The sequence below is a fragment of the Gymnoscopelus braueri genome (assembly GCF_963280865.1).
Source record: "Gymnoscopelus braueri genome assembly, chromosome: 8".
In the NCBI taxonomy this organism is placed as follows: Eukaryota; Metazoa; Chordata; class Actinopteri; order Myctophiformes; family Myctophidae; genus Gymnoscopelus; species Gymnoscopelus braueri.
In genome coordinates, this window is record NC_137609.1 from 38866750 (window position 1) to 38893479 (window position 26730).

General features: G+C 41.0%; 1 protein-coding gene across 1 annotated transcript; it reads right to left on the reverse strand.

The window, feature by feature from the left end:
- Positions 1 to 328: 328 nt before the first annotated feature.
- htr3b (5-hydroxytryptamine (serotonin) receptor 3B) lies at positions 329 to 26495 on the reverse strand (the record flags this gene model as incomplete). Its single annotated transcript, XM_080436104.1, has 9 exons — positions 329 to 594; positions 1340 to 1549; positions 7383 to 7593; positions 17377 to 17534; positions 22080 to 22249; positions 23222 to 23331; positions 24450 to 24494; positions 25106 to 25269; positions 26474 to 26495. 9 exons carry the CDS (start codon positions 26493 to 26495, stop codon positions 329 to 331), a joined length of 1356 nt encoding a protein of 451 aa, XP_080292230.1.
- Positions 26496 to 26730: the final 235 nt, after the last annotated feature.

A 26730-nucleotide genomic window follows, 5' to 3' on the forward strand; every position in this document is an offset into this window, starting at 1 on the left:
GAACCGCTGTTATATAGCAATGGTTATGACTATATAATCACCTGTAGCCTTAAATAAAAGGTGCATTGAGGTGCCCTCCTAAACAACTTCATAAATCATAGATTGGTGTTTTGTTTTTCTGAACTTAACACCTGTTAAATAACATCACAAATCCCATATTGTATTTTGTTTTTCTGAACTTAAGACCTAAGACCTCTTAAAAAACTTTATTAATCATATATTGTGTTTTGTTTTTTTCTGAACCCAAGACCTAAGACCAACAAGCAGTTTCCACTGATATAAAGGTTGTTCTTTTCATGCTGTTTCGTTTGCGATGTTGGCACTGCGGTCAGGCAAAGCTCCAGCTGGCCCAGAGCAGCAGCAGGGTACAGGCGTACACCCCCAGAATGAGCAAGTAAACCCGGAACAGGACGAGGTCCAGCCTGCTGCAGAGGGCCAGCCAGTCAGACTGGTATGAATCCTGGCCTTCATCCTGGCAGAGGGAGAGGCGGAGGGACAGCAGCTCCTGATGCAGCGTCTCCAGGCGGGTGGGACTGTCTGGCAGCTCGCTCAGGGACAACAGGTCCTCCCTCGGCGGAAGGTCAAACTCATAACCTTGGAGACGAGGAAGAGAAGCTCATTTGATGATTGTGCACGTACACTACAATCTCTAGGTGGCGTTTTGGCAGGAACGTGACCGCATGAAACGCAAACAAAAACAGATTTCCATCAAAAACGTAATAATCCGTAATAAATCTGTGTATTAGCAGAAATGTCTTCAAATAAAGTCATTTATTTGAAGATCCTTTAACCTCTTCCAATCCACCTGGCGCCCCTATTTTGGGCATGTATTTATTATAGGTGAAATTAAAGAAAATGACCCCAAATGTTCTAAAGTTTTCATAACATGTTTTGAAATTAAAAAAAATTGTAGATCAACAAGCTCAAAATCCAAATTTGATTCAATGCGTTGTGAGAATTGTACATCTTTTTCAAATATTTTCTAAAACATTATAAAAACAACAAACAAACAAATACAAAAAATACAGATCTACTACAAGTAGTCTACAAATCTCGTCACGATGCGTCGTATGTTGTGAGCTTATAGAGTACACCAGCTATTTTTGACACCATCGTACAGTATGACAAAACATGAAATCCTTATTGTGGGGAAGACTTTCACAGAAAATAGCAGATCGACGACAAGCTCGCGCGACGCGTTGTGAGCTTGTCGATCGGCTATTTTCACCGAAAGCTTTCCCTGCAATAACAGAAAACAGAAAATACGCTAGAATAGAGCCCTGAGGGACTCCGCTCCTATGGGGTTTAAGTGGAGCTGGTAGAATCAGTGTTTCCTCACCCGCAGACTGGGTGACGTCGTCCAGGGTTCGTATGGATGTGAAGGCGCTCTCTGTGAAGCTGTGACTGATGGAGCCGTACTTGTCCAGCAGGTACGCAGACACTGACATCTGTTGCACCTCCTTCTCACCGTGGTGCAGCAGCTTGACCACCAGGATGGACTTGGCCAGGCTCAGCATCAGCAGAGCCATGCACACCGCAAAGAACACACCTGGATGGCAAAGACCATGTACACACACAAAAAAAAGCAGTGGTGGTATTTCTTATTTTGCTTAAGAAAAGGTAAAAAATATCACAATCAATGGGGAAATACTCTGCAATGCTATAGAGGCCCGGACCTGGCCTAGAGGTCCAGGCACCTGGGCTCATAAGCACATCGCGGGTTCGAGTCCCGATCCCAATGGTTTTTGCTGCACGTCTCTCCCTCCTGTCCATCTCTACTATGAAACTATAAATAATTGCAGAAAAAGCCCCAAAAATATATTTTTTTAAAAAGTGCGATGCGAGAGTGCAGTCTAGCCAACACCAACTCGGGACTCCTGAATCACTGCCCTCCACACCCTCCTAGCATCAGGGTCTTGAGCTCTGCAGTGTTGTTAGCTCCGCTGTCGCACGTAGGCGGTGTGCCTCTTGCCTTTCAAAGTGTCCGTTTGCTTGCCGCTAGTTCCGGGTGCCTGATGCAGTGCCCTGCCAGCCTCATAGTTCTCTCTCTGACCCGTGGTAGGTCCCCGTAGACTGCGTAGCGGAACACATTTCTGATGTGGTCCGTCCATGTGACACCTAGTGCCATTCGTAGCATTCTTGTGTAGACTCCATCCAGGGCCCTTTCCTGTTGTGCTGTGAGGGTCCATGTCTCGGCCCCATACAGCAGTACAGACTCCACTCACTGTAGCTACCTCTTGAGGTCTTCTCCCATGTGAGTCACTTACAGTACGGTCCCCGAACCCAGTTTGAGAACCACTGGGCTACTTCATGATTCACAGAGCTGCTGTTACAGTAGGTTGTAGAAGGTAAATATTTCAGCTACAGTACAGAAAGAGAGTAGGTTCCCTTCTTTGCATTCATCTAATTTATATGTCAGTATCATGGTCAGTATCTTGTCAGTATCATGGTCAGTATCATGGCAGTATCATGGTTATTATCTGGTCAGTATCATGGTCAGTATCATGACGGTATCATGGTCAGTATCATGGCAGTATCATGGTTATTATCTGGTCAGTATCATGGTCAGTATCATGACGGTATCATGGTCAGTATCATGGCAGTATCATGGTTATTATCTGGTCAGTATCATGTCAATGGTGCAATCGGTTGCCTATGCCTATAGAAACACCCCTGTGTATCTATGCATTATCTAGTCAGCTACCGGTGAAGCATGTTCATTTATTTAGTGAGCATATTTTCAGAACCATTAAAACAGAAAACTCCATTATGTAAACTGAGTGAAAACGAAATTTTTGGTGATAAGAACCCATTTTCTTTCCTTGGTAAACACTCCACTTTCAAGAGATGTATATTGTGTGTTTTCCTTTCACTTTCAAGGCCATGTAAACAAGCCACTAAAGCGAAGCCACTGTCACAACAAAGGTTTGAGAGACTATCACGGTTTCCATACCAAAAATGTTGCTGTGCTTGACTCTGCTATCAGACATATTCAAAATTATACAATACATCAGGAACTTAGGGAAAAAACTACAGCACGGGAGATAATAAAGCAAAGCGTAAGAAGATTTCACACCTCAAAAAGAGACTGACAAAGCAAATGCATGACTGAATAGGATAAGAGATAAGTAAGTAAATTATAACAAACAACAAGTACAAATATGACTATAGCAAACACATTGTGATGACACTTATAAAAATAATAAAAATATTATATTATTAAAAGATAATAATCCAGACATCCTATCAAAGAATAAATTAGCACAGCTGGCCCTGACTAGCTTTGGAACCCTAAACTATTGAGTGTTAATTTAATTCAGAGAGCATACAAATAGAATCAAATGGAACCAGAATTTGCAGTGTACCAATGCAGGGTTTGGTCTGCTGGGGGTGGGGGGCATTCAAACATGCCTCTGCCTTTGATCAAATCGAATAGTGTCGAATAGTGAGTATTCAACTAGATTAGGCAGGGGGCCATAATTGTAAAATGACTTGAAGAAACAAGACAGTGTTTGCGGTTCACTGTTTGGCCGTTTGTTGTGTGTGCTACTGTATGTAGGACAAAACAATGGACATCATGTCCATTATGGTAACTTAGGGCCTGCTTCATACTGCATTCATGCCTTTTGATGTTTGATAGGATCATTTCTGTGCCAGTCCTTTATAATGCATAGGCTTTGATTTGTATATTTAGAAAATAGGAAGTAGATATTTCAGTGTGTTCTGTAAACGGGTTCCTGGTAGAGCTTTAATCGGGCCTAATTATTTGAGCCCGGCTCGACCCAGCCCGACAGAACTTCAAGCCCAGCCCGACCCAAAGCCCGATACATAATTGACACAATGGGCCCAGCCCAGCCCGTAGCCCGTAATTTTTCTAAACAAGCTTAATTGCTGCATGCAGCCTTTTTTCTCATAAAATCTTGGTAATTCGTTAAGAACAGGAGTCATTCACCCTTTTCCCAACAGTCTGTTAGAAAAAAAGAATATGCTACAAATTAATTAATATATGCATTTATTTGGATAAAAAAATAAATTGCATTTTGTTGCCTAGCCCAGCCCGACCCAAAGCCCGACAAATACGTGACCAATTGGACCCGGCCCAGCCCGTGCCGACGGGCCGGGGAAAAAATCTTAAGCTCTAGTTCCTGGCATGGAAGCGTCTTTGTGAGAAGAGTATTGAGGCTGGCAAGGTGAAAGTGTTTGTATGAAGGAAAGGAAAGAACCATCAGTTGAGAGTTAGACCATCATTCAGCCCAGGACATTAATGAGGACGAATGAATCATACTGTATAAAACCTACCTGAGTGAATGAAGAATGAAGATGGACAAAATCCACTCAAAACTATATGGATGCAGAAGGAGAATTATTTCTTTGGCGTAATGGACACCACTCAAAACTCAGAAATAGCTACGAATGGATGGCATGTGATGGATGAAATGCACTATTGCACTCAAAACTCATCTGTTTTGCTCTTTTATGTTGATGTGTCTCTGAAATTTAGCGATGTAGCATTTGTCAAGCTAACCAGCTACATGGTGAAAAAGAAACGGATGAACTACTTGAAAGCTACATTATTCTGAAAGTGGTGAGAAGTAGTGAGACCTAGACAACATTTCTGGCTTGTTTCTTGGTTAACGGTTATGAAAAACACTCAAAATGGTCATTCTGGTACGCTCGGGTGGCCGCTCGGGTGGCGCAGTGGTAAAGTATCTGCCCACCACTGCGGAGGTTGTGGGTTCAAATCCACCGTGGTGCATCTGGCTTTACGAACACGTGTCTCTGCATGTATTCATACGGGCTGCGTCGGCACCTGTCAGCAGGGAGTGTTGGGCTTGGGCGGGAGGAGTAGAACGAAGGCTCTACGTGTAGTCAGGGCTGTTAAGTCCATTTTTATGTTACAATCGTTCACTTTGTGATACAAGCGCCAAATTTGGCATGAACAATGCCTAGGACCTACTTTTGCAGAAAAGCCCGTTAGCCACGCAAAAAAATCCAATATGGCTGCCATTTTCCAAAATGGCTGGTGTCGAAAGACATTTTATGTGTATTTTGACCTGGATTGTGATTGGATTTTGATTATTTTGGTATCAACATATAGTTTTGACTCCCCCGCCCCCTCCCCCCGTTAGCCACGTGAAGAAAAGAAAACAATATGGCTGCCATTTTCCAAAATGGCTTCAGGCAAAAGGCATTTTATGTGTATTTTGACCTGGATTGTGATTGGATTATCCAATTTTGATTATTTTGGCATCAGAATATAGTTTTGACTCCCCCCCGCCCCCTCCCCCGTTAGCCACGCAAAAAAAACAATATGGCTGCCACTTTTCAAAATGGCTGCTGGGGAAAGACATTTTATGTGTATTTTGGATTGTGATTGGGTTTTGATTATTTTGGTATCAACATATGAGTTTTTGCCCCCCCCCCCCCCCCCCCTGGATCACAAATGGTTCTAATCGTCACATTTGCTGGCAATCAGCTGTGTGCACTGAAGGACAAAGCGGTAGCACTGCATCTACCACGACATTCAGTCTTGCACCGGCATTTTGACAGTTGTTCACAAATCTGGGCAATTGGTAGTGTCATCCACGCCACTTGCCAAATATCATCTTCTGCTCGCCATCCCCAGCTGGCAGAGCTCTCTGTATGCATTTGACATACAGTTGCCTGGCTTCAGACACGGGCAACTTGATAAGTGGCATGCTTCACATGATGTGCAAGAGATGCCCTTGTAGGTGGAATGGCATCATAGGACCTCTGCTTCCATGCAAACAGGTAAAATCCTGCATCATCAACCCCATCAGCAGTGCTGTTCTTGTCAAGCACTGTTACTGGTGGGTATTGACTGAGCTTCTGGAAGACATGAGACACTTCAGGCCACACTTGCGGGGTTTGCCATGCTGTCTTTTTGCCTTTTCCCACGAAAGGCTGACACGACATCACATCCAGTGAAAGCGTAAAAGAAAAGGATGCCAATGGATTTTTCAGGGCCTAGATTCTTCACTAAATCGTGAACTGGTAACCAACAACAATACAGTACAGTACAGTACAGTGCTGTTCAATAACAATACAATACAGTACAGTACAGTACAGTGCTGTTAAATAACAGTACAGTACAGTACAGTACAGTACAGTACAGTACAGTACAGTACAGTACAGTAAAGTACAGTACAGTACTGTTCAATAACAATACAGTACAGTCCAGTACAGTGCTGTTCAATAACAATACAGTACAGTACAGTACAGTACAGTACAGTACTGTACTGTACTGTACTGTACTGTGCCATACAATAGCAATACAGCACAGTAAAGTACAGTACAGTACAGTACAGTACAGCAAAGTACAGTACAGTACAGTACAGTATAGTACAGTACAGTACTGTGCTGTACAATAGCAATACAGCACAGTACAGTACAGTACTGTACAATAGCAATACAGCACAGTACAGTACAGCACAGCACAGCACAGCACAGCACAGTACAGTAGGCCTACAGTATAGTACTGTGCTGTACAATAACAAAACAGTACAGTAGAGTAAAGTACAGTGCTGTACAATAGCAGCACAGTACTGTTTTGTAATGTGTTAGTTTGTCGCCGGCAGCCATTTTGGAAAATGGCAGTCATATATATTTTTTTACGTGGCTAACGGGGGGAGGGGGCGGGGGGGAGTCAAAACTATATTCTGATGCCAAACTTATTTCAATCCAGGTAAAAAAAACACATAAAATGTCTTTCGCAGGCAGCCATTTTGGTTAAATGGCAGCCATATTTATTTATTTTTTTGCTTGGCTAACGGGGGGAGGGGGCGGGGGGTAGTCAAAACTATATTCTGATACCAAAATAATTTCAAACCAGGTAAAAAAAACACATAAAATGTCTTTCACTGGCAGCCATTTTGGAAAATGGCAGCCATATTGGGTGGCTCACAATCCAGGTCAAAAACCACATAGCATGTCTTTCGCTGGCAGCCATTTTGGAAAATGGCAGACATATTAATTTTTTTTGCTTGGCTAACGGGCTTTTGTGAAAAAGTAGGTCCAGAAGAAACTTTGTGGAAAATTTGAAGCTTGTATCACAAAGTGAACGATCGGGTCACTAACAGCCCTGGCTAGTGTGAGTCAATAGGATACAACAGCAGTGACAACACAGTGTGTGGAGAGGAATTAATTGGCATAATGACTAAATTGGGGGGGGGGAAAGCTGTAAAAAGATTATATGGAATGTTTTCCAGGGGCCAAATGAAAGCTGCACTGGGGCCGGATTTGGCCCGCGGGCCACCATATATATATGGCTTAAGTGGTTAAGAAAATGTCTCCCCCCACCCCCCCCCCCATGTTTTTGTAAGTGTGTTTAGTTTTTGTATTTCGCCAATGGAGCCCTGTACCTATGAGTGGAGTTCTAACAGCGACGGCAGGCATTTCATCCATCAGGTTGACTCTGAAGACGGTGTAGCCCAGCAGGATGCTGATCTTAAAGGCGATGCGCATGCCACCGTCCGCAGGCAGGTAGAAGCTCGACACGTCCGCCACCATGAGGAAGATGCTGGGCAGCAGCAGACCCACCACATACAGCAGGGGGCGCCGACGGATCAGCACCTGAAGCACATGCAACAGAGGAGGGGAGGGAATCATTAGTTCTTTCCTGCAGGAGTTGCCATGTTCTTTTTATAACCCCTTAAAGTCACTGGACATGAGTTGACTCTATGCTCTTGGTCCACTCTTTATTCCCTCTATCCCTTCGCCAAAAATAGCCGATCTATTATCTCGCAATGCGTCGCGTGCAAGCCAGGGTTCAAGTGGTTAAATGTTATTGAAATATAGGCCCTTGAAAAATAAAATGATGTCGATCTCTGGATCCATGTGGGAATGGCATGGCTCCAACGTGGATCTCAGAATTCATGTGGCCAGCCTGTGATGTCAGTCATCTATTCTATGACATCAGTCATCTTTGACATAACTATGACATATGACTTCAAATCTGGGCAAGGTTTCTGCCCGATCACAACCCCATTGACTAGCCTACTTGATGCTATATTGTGTTGATATAGCATCAAAATCATTTTCATCACTTTAATCCTATTTTATCCTTGGGCTATAATTCGACAATAGCCAATCTACAAGCTCAAAACACATTGCGATCTGAGTGTTGTGAGCTTTGTAGATCTGCTATTGTTGTTTTTTTAAAGAAGATTTTTGAAAATTTCGAATAATGTTGAAAATTGTGAACCTCTCTTACAGTATATCTCTTTTGGGGGCGCACTGTCACACAAAAAATCAGATGGGGTCCACGGCCAAATATGTACATTCATCTTGGGGTCCCTGACATGAATATGTTTGAGAACCACTGAAGTAGCCAAGCCCCCCCCCAATCTATCTTTCAGCTGAATAAACAGCAGCCAAGCTCTCTGAAGACCCCCCCAACGCGCACACACACGCACGCACGCACGCACGCACGCTCTCTCTCTCTCTCTCTCTCTCTCTCTCTCTCTCTCTCTCTCTCTCTCTCTCTCCACCTGCAATGGGCTGGGAGCCCATTTTCCTCCGGCGCTAACAAGAACTCCATTGATCAGGCAGCCACTGAGACAGTCTCATTATTGCTCTTCTATCTCCCTGTCACTGCCTCTCTTCTCTCTTTTTTACATGCCACAAACAACCTTTAGCCTCATATTTTAGCCCGCTATAGCCCCGATCCATGAAGGTCCCAGCCAATTGCTTTATGGCACAGCATGGGGGAGTGAACCCCCATGGATGGGTCACAGCTTAAAACTCGCTGTCAATAAAGCAATTGCAGCTGTCACTGTTGCAGTTACAGGCTCACTGGGATGGGGGGTAGCTTATAACAGTGGTTCTCAATCTGTGGGTCGGGACCCCCAGCAAGGGGGGTGGGGCCCACATGACAGTCAAGTGACAATTTAAGGACCGTTAAGAAATATGTAATACCCCCCCCCCCCCTAAAAAAAAGGCCATCACTGCATCAAAACTAATCAACAAACTATACTAACAAACATTGGCCAAATTGTCAAATATTATAATAAAGAGGCAAACATTTTGAAAATAGCCGGTCTACAAGCTCACAGCGCCTTTGTGAGCTTGTAGATCTGCTATTTTCACTATTTATCTGTGGAACCCAGTCAAACAAAATTGAATGCCTACAATTCCAAGTGCTTGTCAGAGTGGCGGGTCCCCAGTTAAAATATGATTATTTTGGTGGGTCGTGGCCTGCAAAGGTTGAGAACCACTGGCTCATAATACTACATGGAGAGAGAAAAAGGATTTTGAGATTATGTTTTGGGGAGAAAGTGAAATGTTGAGCAGAGCAGGCTGTATCGGCCTGCCTTTACAAAAAGGCACAAAGACACCACTCAGTTGAAATGCTCCTATAGATGTGGTGTGTTGTTATGTCATATTATGTTAGTCAGCCTGCATATACAGTGGCTCAGCAACAGCTGAATAGACCTTTTCACAGCTGCCATGTTGACACGGATAGTTTAATGTTACTTCCTTCACAGGTGTTACCAGTGATACTAATTAAGGCTCTTTCCAGTGAGCCATGATGAACAATAGCAACACCCTGACTCTGTTTGACCTGAATGCAACACAACCTTAAATAGTGTCGATGACACTGTCATCTGTAACATCTTTTTATGAAGTAACATTACACGACTATGTGTGTCAGTGTGGCTGACGTGAACGATTTCTATCCAGTGAGGCAATGAAAGTCCTTCTACAGTCCTTGTACGTAGGTCTACTGGCCAATCGCAAGTTTTACCATGATGGTCCCACTGTCTGTATATATTCATACATATATCGATCATATATCGATATTCAATGCAATATCATATATCGAGAGGTATAGTCTAGATGGAAAGTGGGGTCCACGCGCATATGGATTATTCTTTCGCCGATTGGTTTTTCTTAATCCTTGAAGTGTGTGTTTTAAGATTCTGCCAGGTAACAGGCTGAAATAATGTACCATGGGGTTCATTTTAACCCTTTATTACACATATCCTGGACCAAAACCAGAAAATGGAGAAAATAGGAAACACCTACAGAGACAAATAATTTTTCCCCCATACAATTTGGACCCAAGGAATTCAACATAGTGGTTATTATTCAGATTTAAGTATACATCTTGACTCTATTTCAGGACAAAAAATTCAAAAACTACGCGAAAAAAATTCAGATCACATATATAATTCTGTTTTTACTAAATACTTAAAGGTAGGGTAAGTGATTTTCTTTGGTTAAAATAAGCTCTATATTCTGATAGTACTCATTGCTATAGAGTGTCTGTTCAGTAAAGAGAGTCTCCATGTCTCTCCAGCTCTTTATAAAACAGAAAATGCATTTTCGTTTCAGTTTCAGTTTCATGACTCAGGATACAGATTAAACAAGTGAAATTGGAAGTGATGACACTAAGAAATGAGCTGACAAAATGGGAACTGGAACACTATAAAAAATTAAGCTGATAAATGGGTTCTCTCTTCTGATTGGCTGAAATATTGTCACCTACCAAAAAATGTATTTTCTGTTTATTAAAGAGCTGGAGAGACGGGGAGGCCCCTGTTACTGAACAAACACTCTATAGCAATGATTACTATCACAATATAGTGCTTTAACCTTTTAACAAAATACTTTTTGTTTTAACCAAAAAATATCACTTACCCTACCTTTAAGGTGGCTTTTTCTTACCAAATGCCCTTTTCTCAATCCTTGAAGTGTGTATTTTAAGATTCTGCCAGGTACCAGGCTGAAATAATGCACCATGGGGAATTTTTTTTATTTATTTTTTTATCCTATATGATTTTGTAACCCCTATTTTTTCACCCTAGTGCCAATGCCTAAGCGTGTAATCCTGGGCACTACCTTCCCTCTGCCAACCATGGGGTAAATTTTTAACCCTATCTTTCACATATACTACCCCAAACCCCAAAATGAAAAAAATTGCAAATAGCTAATCTTAGGAAGTACAAAACATACAGAGACAAATGAACACATTTTCCATACAATGTGGACTCAAGGAGTCGGTAAAATTGGTATTATTAAGATTCAAGCATAATTGACTCTATTTCAAAATAGCAAAAAACAGAGCCAAAACTGTTCAGATTATATCTATATTTGTCTTTTTGCTATATACTTGATTGTTTTCTTGTCTACTATTTTATCATAATCCTTGGTGTGTGTATTTAAAGATTTTGCCTGCTACCGGGGGTGTGTTTGTGTGTGTGTGTGTGTGTGTGTGTGTGTGTGTGTGTGTGTGTGTGTGTGTGTGTGTGTGTGTGTGTGTGTGTGTGTGTGTGTGTGTGTGTGTGTGTGTGTGCTATCTAAATTACATTTTAGCCTTTGCATAAGCTTGCAAGGTTGTCAAGGCTAGGGCAAGTGCTACACTTGTTCAACAACTCTTGTGAACGTGTAGTGTGGTGAAGTAAGTAGGTATGTAGCCTGCATTTTATTTGTATGGCACTTCTCACAAAGAGAACTCAAAAAGTGCTTTACAGAAATAAAGACACAGTCCGAAGCATTCAAATGACAACAAAATCTAAGACATTCCACAAATGAATTCTTGTTTAACTACTACAAATGAAAGTTGCTCAGTCAAATGTGTTCCCAGTTAAGGTATTGGAGTAGGTGCTTTTAAAAATGCTTAAGTATTCAAAAGTACATTTTCTTTCTTTAATATCAAAGCATGCTGTATCAAAATGTAGACACTTTCCAAAACTATTTCAGAAGGTTAAATAAAATATAAGTACTAGTGATGATAGCAGCTCTGCCAGCTTAACTGTGATGTGTTGTGAGCTTGTAGATCTTCTATTTTAAAAATGTTTTAAGAATAGGGCTTAAAGGGATATTTCACTTTCAAAACTTTTTCGGGTCATTTTATCGTCTACTCAGGCTTTTGTAACCTTGCATCACCAGTCTTTCCACCTCGGAGGAAAGCCTGGTCTGCGTTACTAAAGACCCATATGATCCGGTCTAGGCCACGCCTACTGAAAAAAATAAAATAATAATAATCCTCTTTCCGGATTCTGCCCATCCGGTTTTGCGGTGCCGCTTTGTTTTGGTTCCCCAATCCCTATTTAAATGGAATAGAATTTCCCTGTGGGATAATACAGACGCTAAATAGTCTCCGGATAGTGCACGGACATTTACATTTTAAAAAATAAGCTAAACTATGCCGCATCAAGGATTTTATTAGGACGGACCTATTTTGGGGTGAGACGTCTTTCCGGACACTTTTTTTTTTTTTTACTTCCGCTCCCGACCGGATCATATACCCGAAAAGGAATGCTGCCCAGGCTAGGCTTTTGTGAGCCCCCCAGACAGTTTTTAAGTTGCTTGTTTCATCAGACAAGCCCCATTCCAATACAAACCCATTATAACTTCAAACTCCATTTTTAACATGTTAGATTCATCAAAGACACCCGTCCTTGGTCCTTGGTGTCTGATAAAATGAATATCAAATATCTAAATACTGAATCAAGCAACTTAAAAACTGTCCGGGGTGTTCACAAAAGCCTGAGTAGACGATAGAAATACCCAAATTAGTTTTAAAAGTGAAATATCCCTTTAAGAGTCGAAATGTCCCTGAGCAAGACACTTAACCCCTAGTCTCGCGTGGCCAGACTGTTGCCTCCCACAATTTACAAATGTTTCCGACATACAGAGATTGTGGAATAGTTGTCTGCCAATGTCTGGTGACGCGAGACTACTTAACCCCTAACTGCTCCCCCCTCCACGCTCCTCTGTGGGCAGCACAAAAAGGTATGAAATGCCGTTCCACAGGTTTTGAGAGCTGCAGGCCTCATTTTTAAAAACCACTTAAAAACTTTTGTTTAAACAAGCATTTGTCTTTAATCTTTAGTTGTTTGTGTTTTTGTTGTTTTGAATCATTTGAATGCTTCGTGCTGTGTCTATATTTATTTCTGTTGTATGTAAAGCACTTAGTTATCTCTGTGAGAAGTGCCATAACAAATTACTTCACCACACTACATGTTGTTGTCACCAGGCAGGTCATGTCATTTGTTAATGAGCTAATCAAACGCGACACAAGCACTGGCTGTGACGACATGAAAGACTATATGGATGATGATGGTGCTGTTGTTCCCCAAATGGAAGGAACGTTTTAAGCCTAAATTCACACTCCAAGAATCATGAGAAAATAGTAAGCAGGAAAATAATAACAACAAATATTTAGTAAAAAGAGAAATATAGATGAAATCTGAACAATTTTGGCTTTGTTTTTGTTTTTCAATTTGTTCCCTGAAATAGAGTCAAGATATGCTTGAATCTTAATAATACCAATATTACTTAAGTCCTTGAGTCCAAATTCAATGGAAATGTATATTGTATGATTCCAAAGATTTGCTATATGCTATTTCTTCCACCTTTGGGTTTGGCGCCGATATGTGTAACATAGGGTTAAAAATGAACCCCATGGGACATTATTTCAGTCTGGTAGGCCTACCTGGCAGAATCTTAAAATACACACTTCAAGGATTAAGAAAATGCAGTTTATGTGCTCCGTATCTTTTGTGCTGTTTTTGTCCTGCATGTGCTTGAATTTGAATAATAACCACTTTAATGAATTCCTTGGGTCCAAATTGTATGGGATAGTTTTTTGTCTCTGTAGGTTGTTTCCTTCAAAGGTTATGCTCTTTAAAAAATAATTCCATTTTCGGGTTGGGTTCAGGATATTATGTAATAAGGGCGCGCTCCCACCAAAACATGGTCGGCTAGCGTTAAACGCAGGTTGTGCGTGGCCACAGTTTTTTGCAGCCAGCGGATTCTAAAAAACGGGAGTGACCCACCTGTCACTCACTTTCAAGACCCTCCGCGTAGCCCGCACCGCATTCTGCCTTGAGCACCGTGTTGCTTCCTGAGTCTGCATGAGCAGTTTTATGCTTCAAATGGACAAGTCGTGTAGAGCAGATAAACGCGACAGGTGGAAAGATCCGCTCTTGCGTGAATCCACGCATTTGCATTGACAAATGCCCTTAAGGGCGCGCTCCCACCAAGAGTTGGCTGGCCGCTGTTAAACGCAGGTTGTGCGCGGCCACAGTTTTTTGCAGCCAGCGGATTCTAAAAAACAGGAGTGTCGCGCCTGTCACTCACTTTCAGGACCCTCCCCGTAGTCCGCACTGCCTGCTGCCTGCTGCCTTGAGCACCATGTTGCTTCCTGAGTCTTGAGACAGTCCGCCTTCCACTCACCCGATTGGACAGAGGGAGAAAATCGGTTCCTGCCTCCAGCAGTTTTATGCTTAGTGGCGGAGAGCAGATAAACGCAAGGTCTGCGCGACAAGCGGAAAAATCTGCTCTTGCGTGAATCAACGCATTTGCATTGACAATGCATTGGCAGATTCTGCAAACAGCGGCCAGCCAACTCTTGGTGGGAGCGCGCCCTAAGGGCGCAGTCCCACCGCACTTTTATTTTACCTATGGGGCGGAATCTGACAATGTTTTGTCAATGCAAATGCGTGGATTCATGGTCTTGCGCATTTTTCTGGAGAATCCACCCTTTCCCAGAGGTAAAAAAAAAGTGCGGTGGGAGCGCGCCCCGCTGTTAAACGCAGGTTGTGCGCGGCCACAGTTTTTTGCAGCCAGCGGATTGAAAAAAACGGGAGTGTCGCGCCTGTCACTCACTTTCAGGACCCTCCCCGTAGCCCGCACTGCCTGCTGCCTTGAGCACCATGTTGCTTCCTGAGTCTTGAGACAGTCCGCCTTCCACTCACCCGATTGGACAGAGGGAGAAAATCGGCTCCTGCCTCCAGCAGTTTTATGCTTAGTCGCGGAGAGCAGATAACGCAAGGTCTGCGCGACTAGCGGAAAAATCTGCTCTTGCGTGAATCAACGCATTTGCATTGACAATGCATTGGCAGATTCTGCAAACAGCGGCCAGCCAACTCTTGGTGGGAGCGCGCTCTCACCGCACTTTTATTTTACCTCTGGGGCAGAATCTGCCAATGCATTGTCAGGGCGCACTCCCACCAAGAGCTGGCTGGCCGCTGTTTGCAGAATCTGCCAATGCATTGTCAATGCAAATGCGTTGATTCACGCAAGAGCAGATTTTTCCGCTAGTCGCGCAGACCTTGCGTTTATCTGCTCTCCGCGACTAAGCATAAAACTGCTGGAGGCAGGCGCTGATTTTCTCCCTCTGTCCAATCGGGTGAGTCGAAGGCGGACCGTCTCAAGACTCAGGAAGCAACATGGTGCTCAACATAGATATATATAAAGGCTAGATGACTCACCCGCGCTGCTGGCCAATGGAGTACGACGTTGCTACATGGCGGCCAACTTGAAACAGTCATTCATAACATTATGTCTATGGTGCATATACTTTAAAATAACCATAGCGTGCTCAATTTCCATCCGATTTTCAAACGGTTTGGTGTGTTGTAAACACCAAAGATGTAGTTATGATACTGCATACTTAAAATTATATTTAAAAAAAAAAACATGATTATAATTATAAGTATGCAGTATCATAACTACATCTTTGGTGTTTACAACACACCAAACCGTTTGAAAATCGGATGAAAATTGAGCATGCTATGGTTATTTCAAAGTATATGCACCATAGACATAATGTTATGAATGACTGTTTCAAGATGGCCGCGGTTGAGCTACGCTTGCGCCGCCCCCTTGAGCCATCTAGCCTATATATATATCTATGGTGCTCAAGGCAGCAGGCACAGGCGGTGCGGGCTACGGGGAGGCTCCTGAAAGTGAGTGACAGGCGCGACACTCCCGTTTTTTAGAATCCGCTGGCTGCAAAAAACTGTGGCCGCGCACAACCTGCGTTTAACAGCGGCCAGCCAACTCTTGGTGGGAGCGCGCCCTCAATGTAAATGCGTGGATTCACGCAAGAGCGGATTTTTCCGCTTGTCGCTCAGACCTTGCGTTTATCTGCTCTACACGACTTGTCCATTGTAAGCAGAAAACTGCTGGAGGCAGGAGCTGATTTTCCCCCTCTGTCCAATCGGGTGAGTTGAAGGCGGACCGTCCCAAGATTCAGGAAGCACCATGGTGCTCAAGCCAGCAGGCGGTGAGGGCTACGGGGACGGTCTTGAATGTGAGTGACAGGTGCGTCACAGCGGTTTTTTTAATCCGCTGGCTGCAAAAAACTGTGGCCGCGCACAACCTGCGTTTAACAGCGGCCAGCCAACTTTTGGTGAGAGCGCGCCCTTAAGGGTTAAAAATTAACTCCATGGGACATTATTTCAGCCTGTTACCTGGCAGAATCTTATACACACTTCAAGAAAAACCACCTGACGGAAAAAAAATCCACCCTATGCACGCAGACCTCACTTTCCATCTAGACTAGTATGGACATTTTCCCAATGTGTCCACTGCCCCTGTCAAGTCTCACTCAAAATACTGATTGATATTTGCGAGTTGCATTTTTTTCCCTTCTTCTTGAAAATCAGTTATTTACAGTGAGGGATGAGGAAGTATAGATTAGGGTTTAGGCCACTGCTTCTCAATGTGAGGTCCAGGGACCACCAGGGGCCCTTGAGGGGGTTCCGGGGAGTACCCACTACCCAGCTAAATGATTGTTAGGAACTAAAAGGACCCTCACAGGCCTGTAATTTTTTATTTTAACACTAAATTAATACAGTTAAATTAACACAGAGGATTTTAGATTATTGGGGTCCCAGAGATAAGAATTGTATAAAATGGCGGTCCGGGGCCCAATGCATATCAAACTGGGGGGGTCCTTAAAATAAAAAAGGGTGATAATCACTGTTTTAGGAATGGGATTCGCGACGGGGTGGTTTACCAGGCTAAAATAATATAAGAAAGAGGCACAAATTGTGATTTTTTTAATAGCCAATATAGCCTATAGGGCGTACCAAAAACATCCTGAAGGGGGCGTCAACAAGTGTCATTTGGAGTGGCGGACATCTTGGTGGGGGATAAACAGGTTGACTTAACATTGACCCCACCAGTATGTCTGCAGCTACTATGCCACGCCCCCCATGGTGACTACATGTTGGCAAGCACTATAGTCATTTTCTTTTTTTTTGTTAGCTTGTAGATCTGCTATTTTCACAATATGTATCTGTGGAACAGAGTCATACTAAATGTAATGCCTCAACTCTTATAAGTGCTTGTCAGGGTGAGGGGCTCCCCAGTTCAAATATTATTATGTTGGGGGGTCACCAGTTTAAATCTGATTATTTTGGGGCGTCCCCAGTTCAAATATTAAGTTGGGGGGTCCCCAGTTCAAATCAGATTTTTTGGGGGAGTCCCCAGTTCAAATATGATAATTTTGAGGGGTCGCGGCCTGAAAAGGTTGAGAACCACTGTTTTAGGCTACACTCCCAACACTTTTTCTGGATGGGTACGGCATGTAAAGGTTCAGAATAAAAGTGTACACACGTTGAACTGGATTTGAGCGTAGTCCACATCTCCCTGGTGGAGGCGCCAGTAACGAGACGGTATGGATAACAGCTCCCACTCGCCGTCGTTCATAAACTCCCTCTTATCATTGGCGATGGTGTCTGCGCTCCTCCACAGAGCCAGGTCGATTTCACTCACTAATGGAGGAGGAGGGAAGACAGCCAGGGAGGAATGAGGGGAGCAGAGAGAGGTGCAGGCTTGAATATCTGAGTGAGGCATTTGTAGATGACAGATCTTCATCCAAACACACTCTGTATGGATAAAACATTGTAGGCTCTGAACGGAGTCAATAATAATGTTTTTAATGATTGAAAAGTTGCACCTGTATCCACTAATAGCAGTCATAGAGTTAACAAAAAAAAAGTACAACTAAAGATAGAATCCGCCCAACCACTTGAACCCTATAGCATCATTATTCAATTTCGAGGTTTGGTCCAGGAGGCAGACACCCTAATAAGTTTAAGCGCAGGCTTAAAACATTCCTTCCAATTGGGGAACAACAGCACCATCATCATCATCCATAGTCTCTAATATTGTTAAAGCCAGTGCCACGTTTGAATACCTCATTAACAAATGACATGACCTGCCTGGTGAAACAGGTTTACAATTTAGGCATTTAGCAGATGCTCTTAATCCAGTGTGATTTACAGTAATCAAGGTAAACACAGGGTAATACATCAAATGCATAGATATAGTAATCTAGGATCATAGGTAAACCAAGAACCTATAATCAGTCTAAACAGTATAATATCAAAAAATCTGTTTGTTGAATCTATACACACTATAATGTCAGGTCTACAAATGAACCTGGCATCTGTCTACATAACATGCTATCTAAATTACATTTTGCATAAGCTACGCTTGTTCAGCAACTCTTGTGAACGTGTAGTGTGGTGAAGTAAGTATGTATATGTGTTTATTTGTATGGCACTTCTCACAGAGAGAACTCAAAAAGTGCTTTACATACAACAGAAATAAAGACACCTTTATTTACAGCACGAAGCACTCAAAATGTAAAAAAAAAAATTATCATAATAATCTCAAGACATTCCACAAATGCTTGTTTAAATAGTGGTGTTTTGAAGTGGTTCTTAAAAATGTCCACAGAGGCTGCAGCTCTCAAGACCTGTGGAAGGGCATTCCATACATTTTAGTTTTTGGGACCATTTAGGGGTTAAGTATCTTGCTTAGGGACAGGGACACTTCGCGCTCACTAACCATTCAACAATTGCCGCCCAACCTGATCAGGGCATGTATCGTTGTAGCAGGTCAGTGAATGGTCCTGGACATCACTGTTGTGTTCAACAGTGTTGGGTAAGTTGCTTTATATTTTAAATAGATTACATATTACTTATTACTTTTTAGTTACTATTATCAAAATGCCCAAATTGAACAATTAAATAGTCTACATAATTGTTTTAATAAATATCAATAAATCATGTCATTACATTGTATGTTCAGAGTTGTTCTTCATATGGGCACTACTGTATATATGCCAATTGATTCATTTATTAAATGCATGTTTATTTATTATGGATTATGAGAAAATAGTAGGCAAGAAAACAATCAACAACAAATATAGTAAAAAGAGAAATATAGATGTAATATGAACAATTTTGACTCTGTTGTTTTCTATATTTGCCCTGAAATAGAGTCAAGATATGACCAGTAGACCCTGGTTAGCTGACATGTATCGTCGTAGCTGGTCACGTGAAGGGTCCTGGTCTCCTGGACATCACTATCGGCATTGGGTAAGTTACTTTATATTTTTAATAGATTATATATTACTTATTTCCTTCATGTTAAAGTAATACATTTTGTTACAATATTACTGTCTGAGCAAGAGTAAAAGATTATATTACTTATTACGTTTTAGTTACTATATCAAAATGCCCAAATTGAACAATTAAAGAGTCTAAATATTTGTTTTAAATAAATATCAATAAATCATGTCATTACATTGTCTGTTCAGAGTTGTTCTTCATATGGGCACTACTGAATATAGGCCAATTGATTCATTTATTAAATGCATGTTTATTTATTTGACTTAAAAAAGAGTAAACAAATCCCATCGAGAGTTAGATGGGCAGGTATAGGGTAACAGGATAGGTAGGAAACCTGTATATCCAGTGAGTCATTTTGGGGCATAAGCAAGAAGTTGAAGGATAAAATTAAGTCTCGTAATGATGTACCGTGAATGTTCACATCATACTTTACATCATACAACCCGTATTGGTTCATAACGGGATGACGGGGACCCTGGTCGGTAAAGTAACTTGGAAAGTAACTAAGTAACTATAAGGCAAATGTATTACTGAATTGCCGTTTGGCAATGAGTTATATTACTAGTTACCACAATTAAGTAATGCATTACAGTAACTAGTTACTTTTGTCCACTCCAAGGATTATGAGAAAATAGTAGGCAAGAAAACAATCAACAACAAATATTTAGTAAGAAGAGAAATATAGATGTAATCTGAACAATTTTGGCTTTGTTTTTTTCATCCAACCAGCTGTTACACTGAAGCTCATTTAGTTTTTTATGTTTCTCCTCAGCCCCTCAGAATAAACCAACACACAACACAACAGGTAAGTCTGTCTGTCTGTCTGTCTGTCTGTCTGTGAGAAAAAGTATTTAGTAAAAGTAGAAATATATATATGTGATATGAACATTTTCGGTTCTGTTTCTTTTGTGCAGTTTTTGTCCTGTAATAGATTCAAGATGTGCTTGATTTTGAATAATAACGACTTAAATGAATTTCTTGGGTCCAAATTGTATGGATTTTTTTTTGTCTCTGTAGGTTGTTTCCTTCAAAAGTTGTGCTCTTTTAATTTATTTTCCCATTTCAGGGTTTGGATTCAGGATATGTGTAATAAAGGGTTAAAAATGAACCCCATGGGACATTATTTCAGCCTGTTACCTGGCAGAATCTTAAAATACACACTTCAAGGATTAAGAAAAAACAGGTGGCGGAACAAAATCCACCCTATGCGCGTGGACCCCACTTAGCCTTTATGCCCCCAGCCTCCCACAAACTCCTTTCTCCGACATCATTCCACTATTCCACTGAAGCAGACCTTTTTTCACTGATGAAAACTAAACAAAAACTAAGCTACGATGACTAGAACTTAGACTAAATATATTGACAATTTCGTCAACAAATAAAAACTAGACTAAAATGTTAGTGAGGGACTAGTGGAGAAGAGACAAGACAAGTCGTTTTATGTTTGGTTGTGCTCAGGTTTGGTTGTGCAACCAAGTGTAAAAACAGCCATTATGACGCCATCAAGGCACCGCCACAATACATTTTAGTCGACTAGATCAACTGTAGATTTAGTCGACTAAAATCTTATGATATTTAGTCGACTAAAACTAAAATATTTCAGGTGACTAAAATATGACTAAAACTAAATGGAATTTTATCAAAAATCAACACTGGACTGAAGCCCTATTCATACTTAGTCGCACGGCGGTGACACAATTTGAGCTTGTAGGTCTGCCCTTCTCGCCGCGCGACACGGGTGTACGATGGAGCATACATACTAGGGATGTCCGATATTGTCCTTTTTGCCGATATACGATTTTCCGATATTGTCCAACTCTTCATTTCCGATTCCGGTATCAACTGATACCGATAAATGCAGGCTTTTTTTCACCAAAAGGAATGTCACGTATGTCCTGTCGTGGAATTAACACATCCTAATTTTATCGTGATGCCCCACTGGATGCATTCATAAATGCAACAAGCTACAGCCTACAGCAGTTGAACAAATAAATGAAAACCGATACCGATATGTTCGGATATTAAAGGTAGGGTAAGTGATTTGCTTTGGTTAAAATAAGTGTTAAATAGCTCTGTATTCTGATAGTACTCATTGCTATAGAGTGTTTGTTCAGTAACAGGAGTCTCCTTGTCTCTCAACCTCTTTATTAAACAGAAAATGCATTTGCGTTTCAGTTTAATTTCCAATTTTATCCAACCAGGACAGAGAACTCAATCAGGATACAGATTAAACAAGTGAAATTGGAAGTGATGACACTAAGAAATTAGCAGACAAAATTGGAACTGGAACACTATACAAATGAAGCTTAAAAATTGGTACTTTTTCCTGATTGGCTGAGATTTTGACACCTACTGGAAAATGTATTTTCTGTTTATTAAAGAGCTGGAGAGACAGGGAGACATATGTTACTGAAAAAACACTCTATAGCAATGATTACTATCAGAATATAGTGTTTTAACCTTTTAACAAAATACTTTTTGTTTTAACCAAAAAATATCACTTACCCTACCTTTGTACGTTAAAGGAGGAGTTCACCCAAAAAAAATCTTATTTTCTATCAATTACACACCCCATGAAGCCTTGATTTCATGGATTTATTTTTGTTTTTGTGGCATTCCTAAGACAATAATTTGATGACCGTGTGTATTTCCGGTAGGAGACACAAATAATGTACTTTGTGTCTCCTACCGGATACATTAGCCGGTAGGAGAGGGGAATCAAATTATTAGCTTAGGAATGCGACAAAAACAAAAAAGAATCCATGGATTCAAGGCTTCATAGGGTGTGCAATTGATAGAAAATAAGTCTTTTTTTGGGTGAACTCCTCCTTTAACTGTACGTTAATCGGCCGATAAGGACATCTCTAACAAATTTGGCTAAAAAGACCAGAAGAGGACCTGAGTGCAGCCAGCTGCGGAAGGTGAGGGTGCAGTTCTGCTTGTCGAACGGGAAGGCGTACATCTCCAGGTTGCAAGCCAGCACTGCCTGGATGGGCTTGTAGTTCCTCACGGAGCCGGAGGAGTTGACATAGACGTACGGGATGGGGGGGGACTTCCCCTCGTCCACACTTGAAGACAGGGATCAGATCAGAAGTCAACAGCAGCGCAGAACATGACACTGGAAAACAGGCTCACATCACGGAGTCTAATTGCTTCTTGTCCATGCAACTTTATTATGGGGCAATCTTAAAGTGACAATATAATATTTTCTAGACTAATAATAATAATTATGTTAAAACCTGCTAAAAACTATGTAAGGTTTCTCTTTCTACCCCGGATTTGAACCTGGTTTCCTGCTTAAGGGCATGCACGGTCCCACCGCACTTTTATTTTACCTCTGGGGCGGATTCTGCCAATGCTTTGTCAATGCAAATGCGTGGATTCATGGAAAAAATGTGCAAGACCATGAATCCATGCATTTGCATTGACAAAGCATTGGCAGATTCCGCCCCAGAGGTAAAATAAAAGCGCAGTGGGACTGCGCCCTAAGTGCTAAGTGCTGAATTTTTCTTCCATTGAGCTAATAGAGCCTGCCTACTTGCTCGGGGGATAAATTGAATCTTGACCCTCAGGTCAAAATTTGTGTCAGATCCTGTGTCCAGGTGAGACATGACCTTTGACACGATCTAAATGTCTCATTAGAAGAGAAAAATACAACCACCCAAATTGTATATGTTATATTGTATTAACATACTCTACCATACAGATTGGATATATTTAAAATGTATTCATGAAAACAAATTACGTAGTGAGGCTTTAACAAAACCCTATAGCACAACAAAACTTTAACTTTTACACTATCATCAGAATCAGAATCGGCTTTATTGTCACATCACAGGTTTACAGAAGTAAAAAAGTGTGTGAAATTCGTCTTAGTTATTTCCATAGAAAAAAAGAAAGGGAAGAAGAAGGGGGAAGAGAGATCAATCAAAGAAAACAAACAGATTATCTACATATTATTTACACATGTAGTACCTGAAGTAAGATATAAAGGTATTATCTGATGATAGGTTTTCTGACAGGAATCAAGGATTTCTTACAATTCGCTGACAATAACATCAGGTACCCAGATGGCATCAGATGACAGTGAGATTTCAGTGATTCCATCAAACTCCTCTGGGTCCCACACCAGGAACTCATCTGTCCAGATCTGAGAGAGAGAATAATTATGTTGTTCCATGGCATAATATCGTTGCAATTATTACCATTTCAGCCTGATTTATACTTAGTCCCATGTGATTTTTGACATTTTGGGAATTCACTTTTTTCCCACTTTATAGGGATGACATAGTGTTTAAATGGGGAAACAATTGTAAAAAGTCTTATCAATCACAGACAGTTTGTTGTTTAAGTATTTTTGTTATAATGCATACATGTATATGCTTGTTAACCAAAGTCAACAACAATACTGGAATAATATTGAGCCTAATTGAGATTTAACATGAAGCCTCTTATTCACAAAAATTACCACATAAATGAACCTTAATTACAGTGCACTGGCCTCTTGCTGGTTTAATTTATCAAACTAATGCCACAAGACAGCTACGCAGGAGAAATTGACCATGATGAAAAAAGTTAACCACATGAACCCTGGGATCCCTGTTCTGGGCATCATGTCATAATAGGCGAACAGGTGAAAACAACCTAATCTACAAGCTCACAACCCGCAGATTGTGAGCTTGGCTGGTTGCGTTATTTGACAGATACAACTAATTATATTATGGTTTAAGAGGTTAATGGTAATCACTGTTTGGGTGGTCATTAGCAGTGGTGTAAAGTAACTAAGTGCATGTAAAGTACTGTACTTCAGTGCAATGTTTAGGTACTTTTACTTTACTGGAGTATTTCCAATTTTCGATACGTTATACTTCTACTCCACTACATCTCAGAGACAAATACTGTACTTTTACTCCACTACAGTTATTTGAAAACTTTAGTTACTTGTTAGCCTATTTTGTAGATTTTGATTATTATTACGAAACGTACATTAACCGCTTCAGCCCTATTTAAACTTTGGCTATTTTCAAAATATTTCTTTATACATTTTAGACATAAAATAACTTGTGAAACGGGGACATTCAGCATGATGAGTACTTTTACTTTTGGTTCTTTAAGTACATTTTGATGCCAATACTTTTGTACTTCCACTCAAGTAAATTTCTGTTACCGGACTTTTACTTGTAACAGAGTGTTTCTGCATAATTGCAGTATTGAGTACTTTTTCCACCACTGGTCATTAGAGAGACAGAGAGAAGCAGTGAGACCTACCTGTCTGTACCAAATGCTTGCGGTCACACTCTGGGTCTTTCCATCCTGAGAAAAATAATTGTCCAAATGTAGCTTATATATATATAATACACACTGAAAACTGTTTAGACAGACCTGTTTGCAACGGATTCTCCACTGACTGGAGATTAATGACTGTGACTATTAATTCCTCACATGCTTCTTTAACACATTGGTTCTCAAAGTGGGAAACCCCAGGGGTCCTTGGGGGCCGGGGGGGGGGGGGTTCCCCAGTGAAAGTAGCTATAATGTAGCATCACAGTCATTTTAACCACTTTATCCATTTACACGTTGGCTATTCAAAAATAGCACATCTACAAGCTCGTACAGAAATAGAACTTGTACATCTGCTATTTTTGAACATTTTTGGGGGATTTTTTGGGGGGGGAAATTCTCAATTTTCTTTTACATAAATCTTTTCTTCTGGGGGTCCCTGGCACAAAACATTTTCAGATGGGGGTCTGTGGCCAAATACATGTCAATTTGGGGGTCCTTGACATGAAAAGGTTTGAGAACCACTGCTTTAACAGAAACAGAGAATTGATTTTATACTCTCAGTTAAAATAACTGTGTTATACACATTCTGTCAGGTCCAGACGTATTAAAAAAGAAATGAGCGTGATAAAATGTCTATGTACCACATCAAGGATAGACTGCAGTATGAGATCTATGTAGACCGTGGTGGGACTGGTCCAGTCCTGAATGGGTCGAACCCCGCAGTCATATCTCCTCAGCAGGGTTCTGGTCAGCTGGTTCAATGCTGACCTCTTGGGCTTCTCTGGTACAGATTCAACCAGAAGGGCTAAAAAGCAAGTGGGGGATCTTAAGTCAAAATGATGTTTGTTATTTGGGGAGGGGGGGAGGGGGGGTTGACACCAACCTGTGAATGTGCCTAAATCAGTAGTCCCAACCTTTTCTGGATTCAGGGACCACGCATCTGACCACTTAACACGGCAGCCATTTGGCTGCTTAAGGTCAGACGAGTGGGTCGGTGTGCATTTTCAGAGCATGTTTATTTTAATGAGGAATCAATCGATTGTGTTCTGGCTTGGATCAATGGAACTAATGTAGCATGCTTTAAGTTCCTATCGGTATCACAACGAAAACAAATTTTTCAAGGTTTTAAAGAAAGATTTTTTTTTTTTTAATATTACAATGTTTTGCCAATTATTTAGAGGCCCACTTGCAATATCCTCATGGCCCACCAGCGGGCCCCGGCCCACAGGTTGGGAATCGATATTGTATACAGATGTTCAATGAGGATGTAACAATGATTGACAAACGGTAACAGTAGCAAAAATACCCCCCATCCCAAAAAAAACAAGGACTTAAACATGCTAGATAAGTAAAATAACATGTAAGAAAGACTGTTACTGAAATATTTGAAAACAATTGACCACAATGAGGTCAGATAATAATTTAACAGTGGTGTAAAGTAACTAAGTACATTTACTCCCCACTGAGCATTTTTCGGTCTATTAGCCGTTTAAATGACGTCTAAACGTCACCTAGCCGTCTAGGCTAAATCCGGTTTATGAGTGGTCTAGAATTGAAAGTTTTTTCAACGTCTAAACCTAGCCTAGACGTTGTTTCAACGTCTTTTGGACGGCTAGATATAAATATATAACCGTTCAAATGACGTTGAAAGAACGTCTAGGCTTAGCCTAGACGTTGAAAAAACTTTCATTTTTAGACCACTCATAAACCGGATTTAGCCTAGACGTTATTTAGACGTCTAATAGCCCGAAAAATGCACAGTGGGTTAAACCCTATTATAGACTATATACGTTGTTTAGACGTCATGTAAACGTCTATTTAATATACTTATAATTAAATCATGTTTAAATAACATCTAAACAACTTGTAGGCATTATATACCTTTAAGATATATCAAATTATTCACACGAAACCTATATTAATGCATTTAAATGCCTCAATTTTAATGCAGATGCAGGTTCTCTACAAAAAAAATACCTGATGGACCAAATTTAACCCGTTTTGCTTACCTTTGTAGAAGTGTAGTCCCATGATGTTCTGATAATTTGTTTACATTATGTTGTTATCTTTCAGGATCTTTTAAATATGCATGTGACACTAATGTCATGCTACTCTTTATTGTACCACTGGATAAAAACTTTTTTCTTAATGTTAACATTGATCTACTCTGAACATAACTATCCTTCAACTGTAATTTCCATTTCAATCACAATACATATTTCAACAAAAAAAATACCAAAGCTTGTACAATCGGTCTTTAATTTCT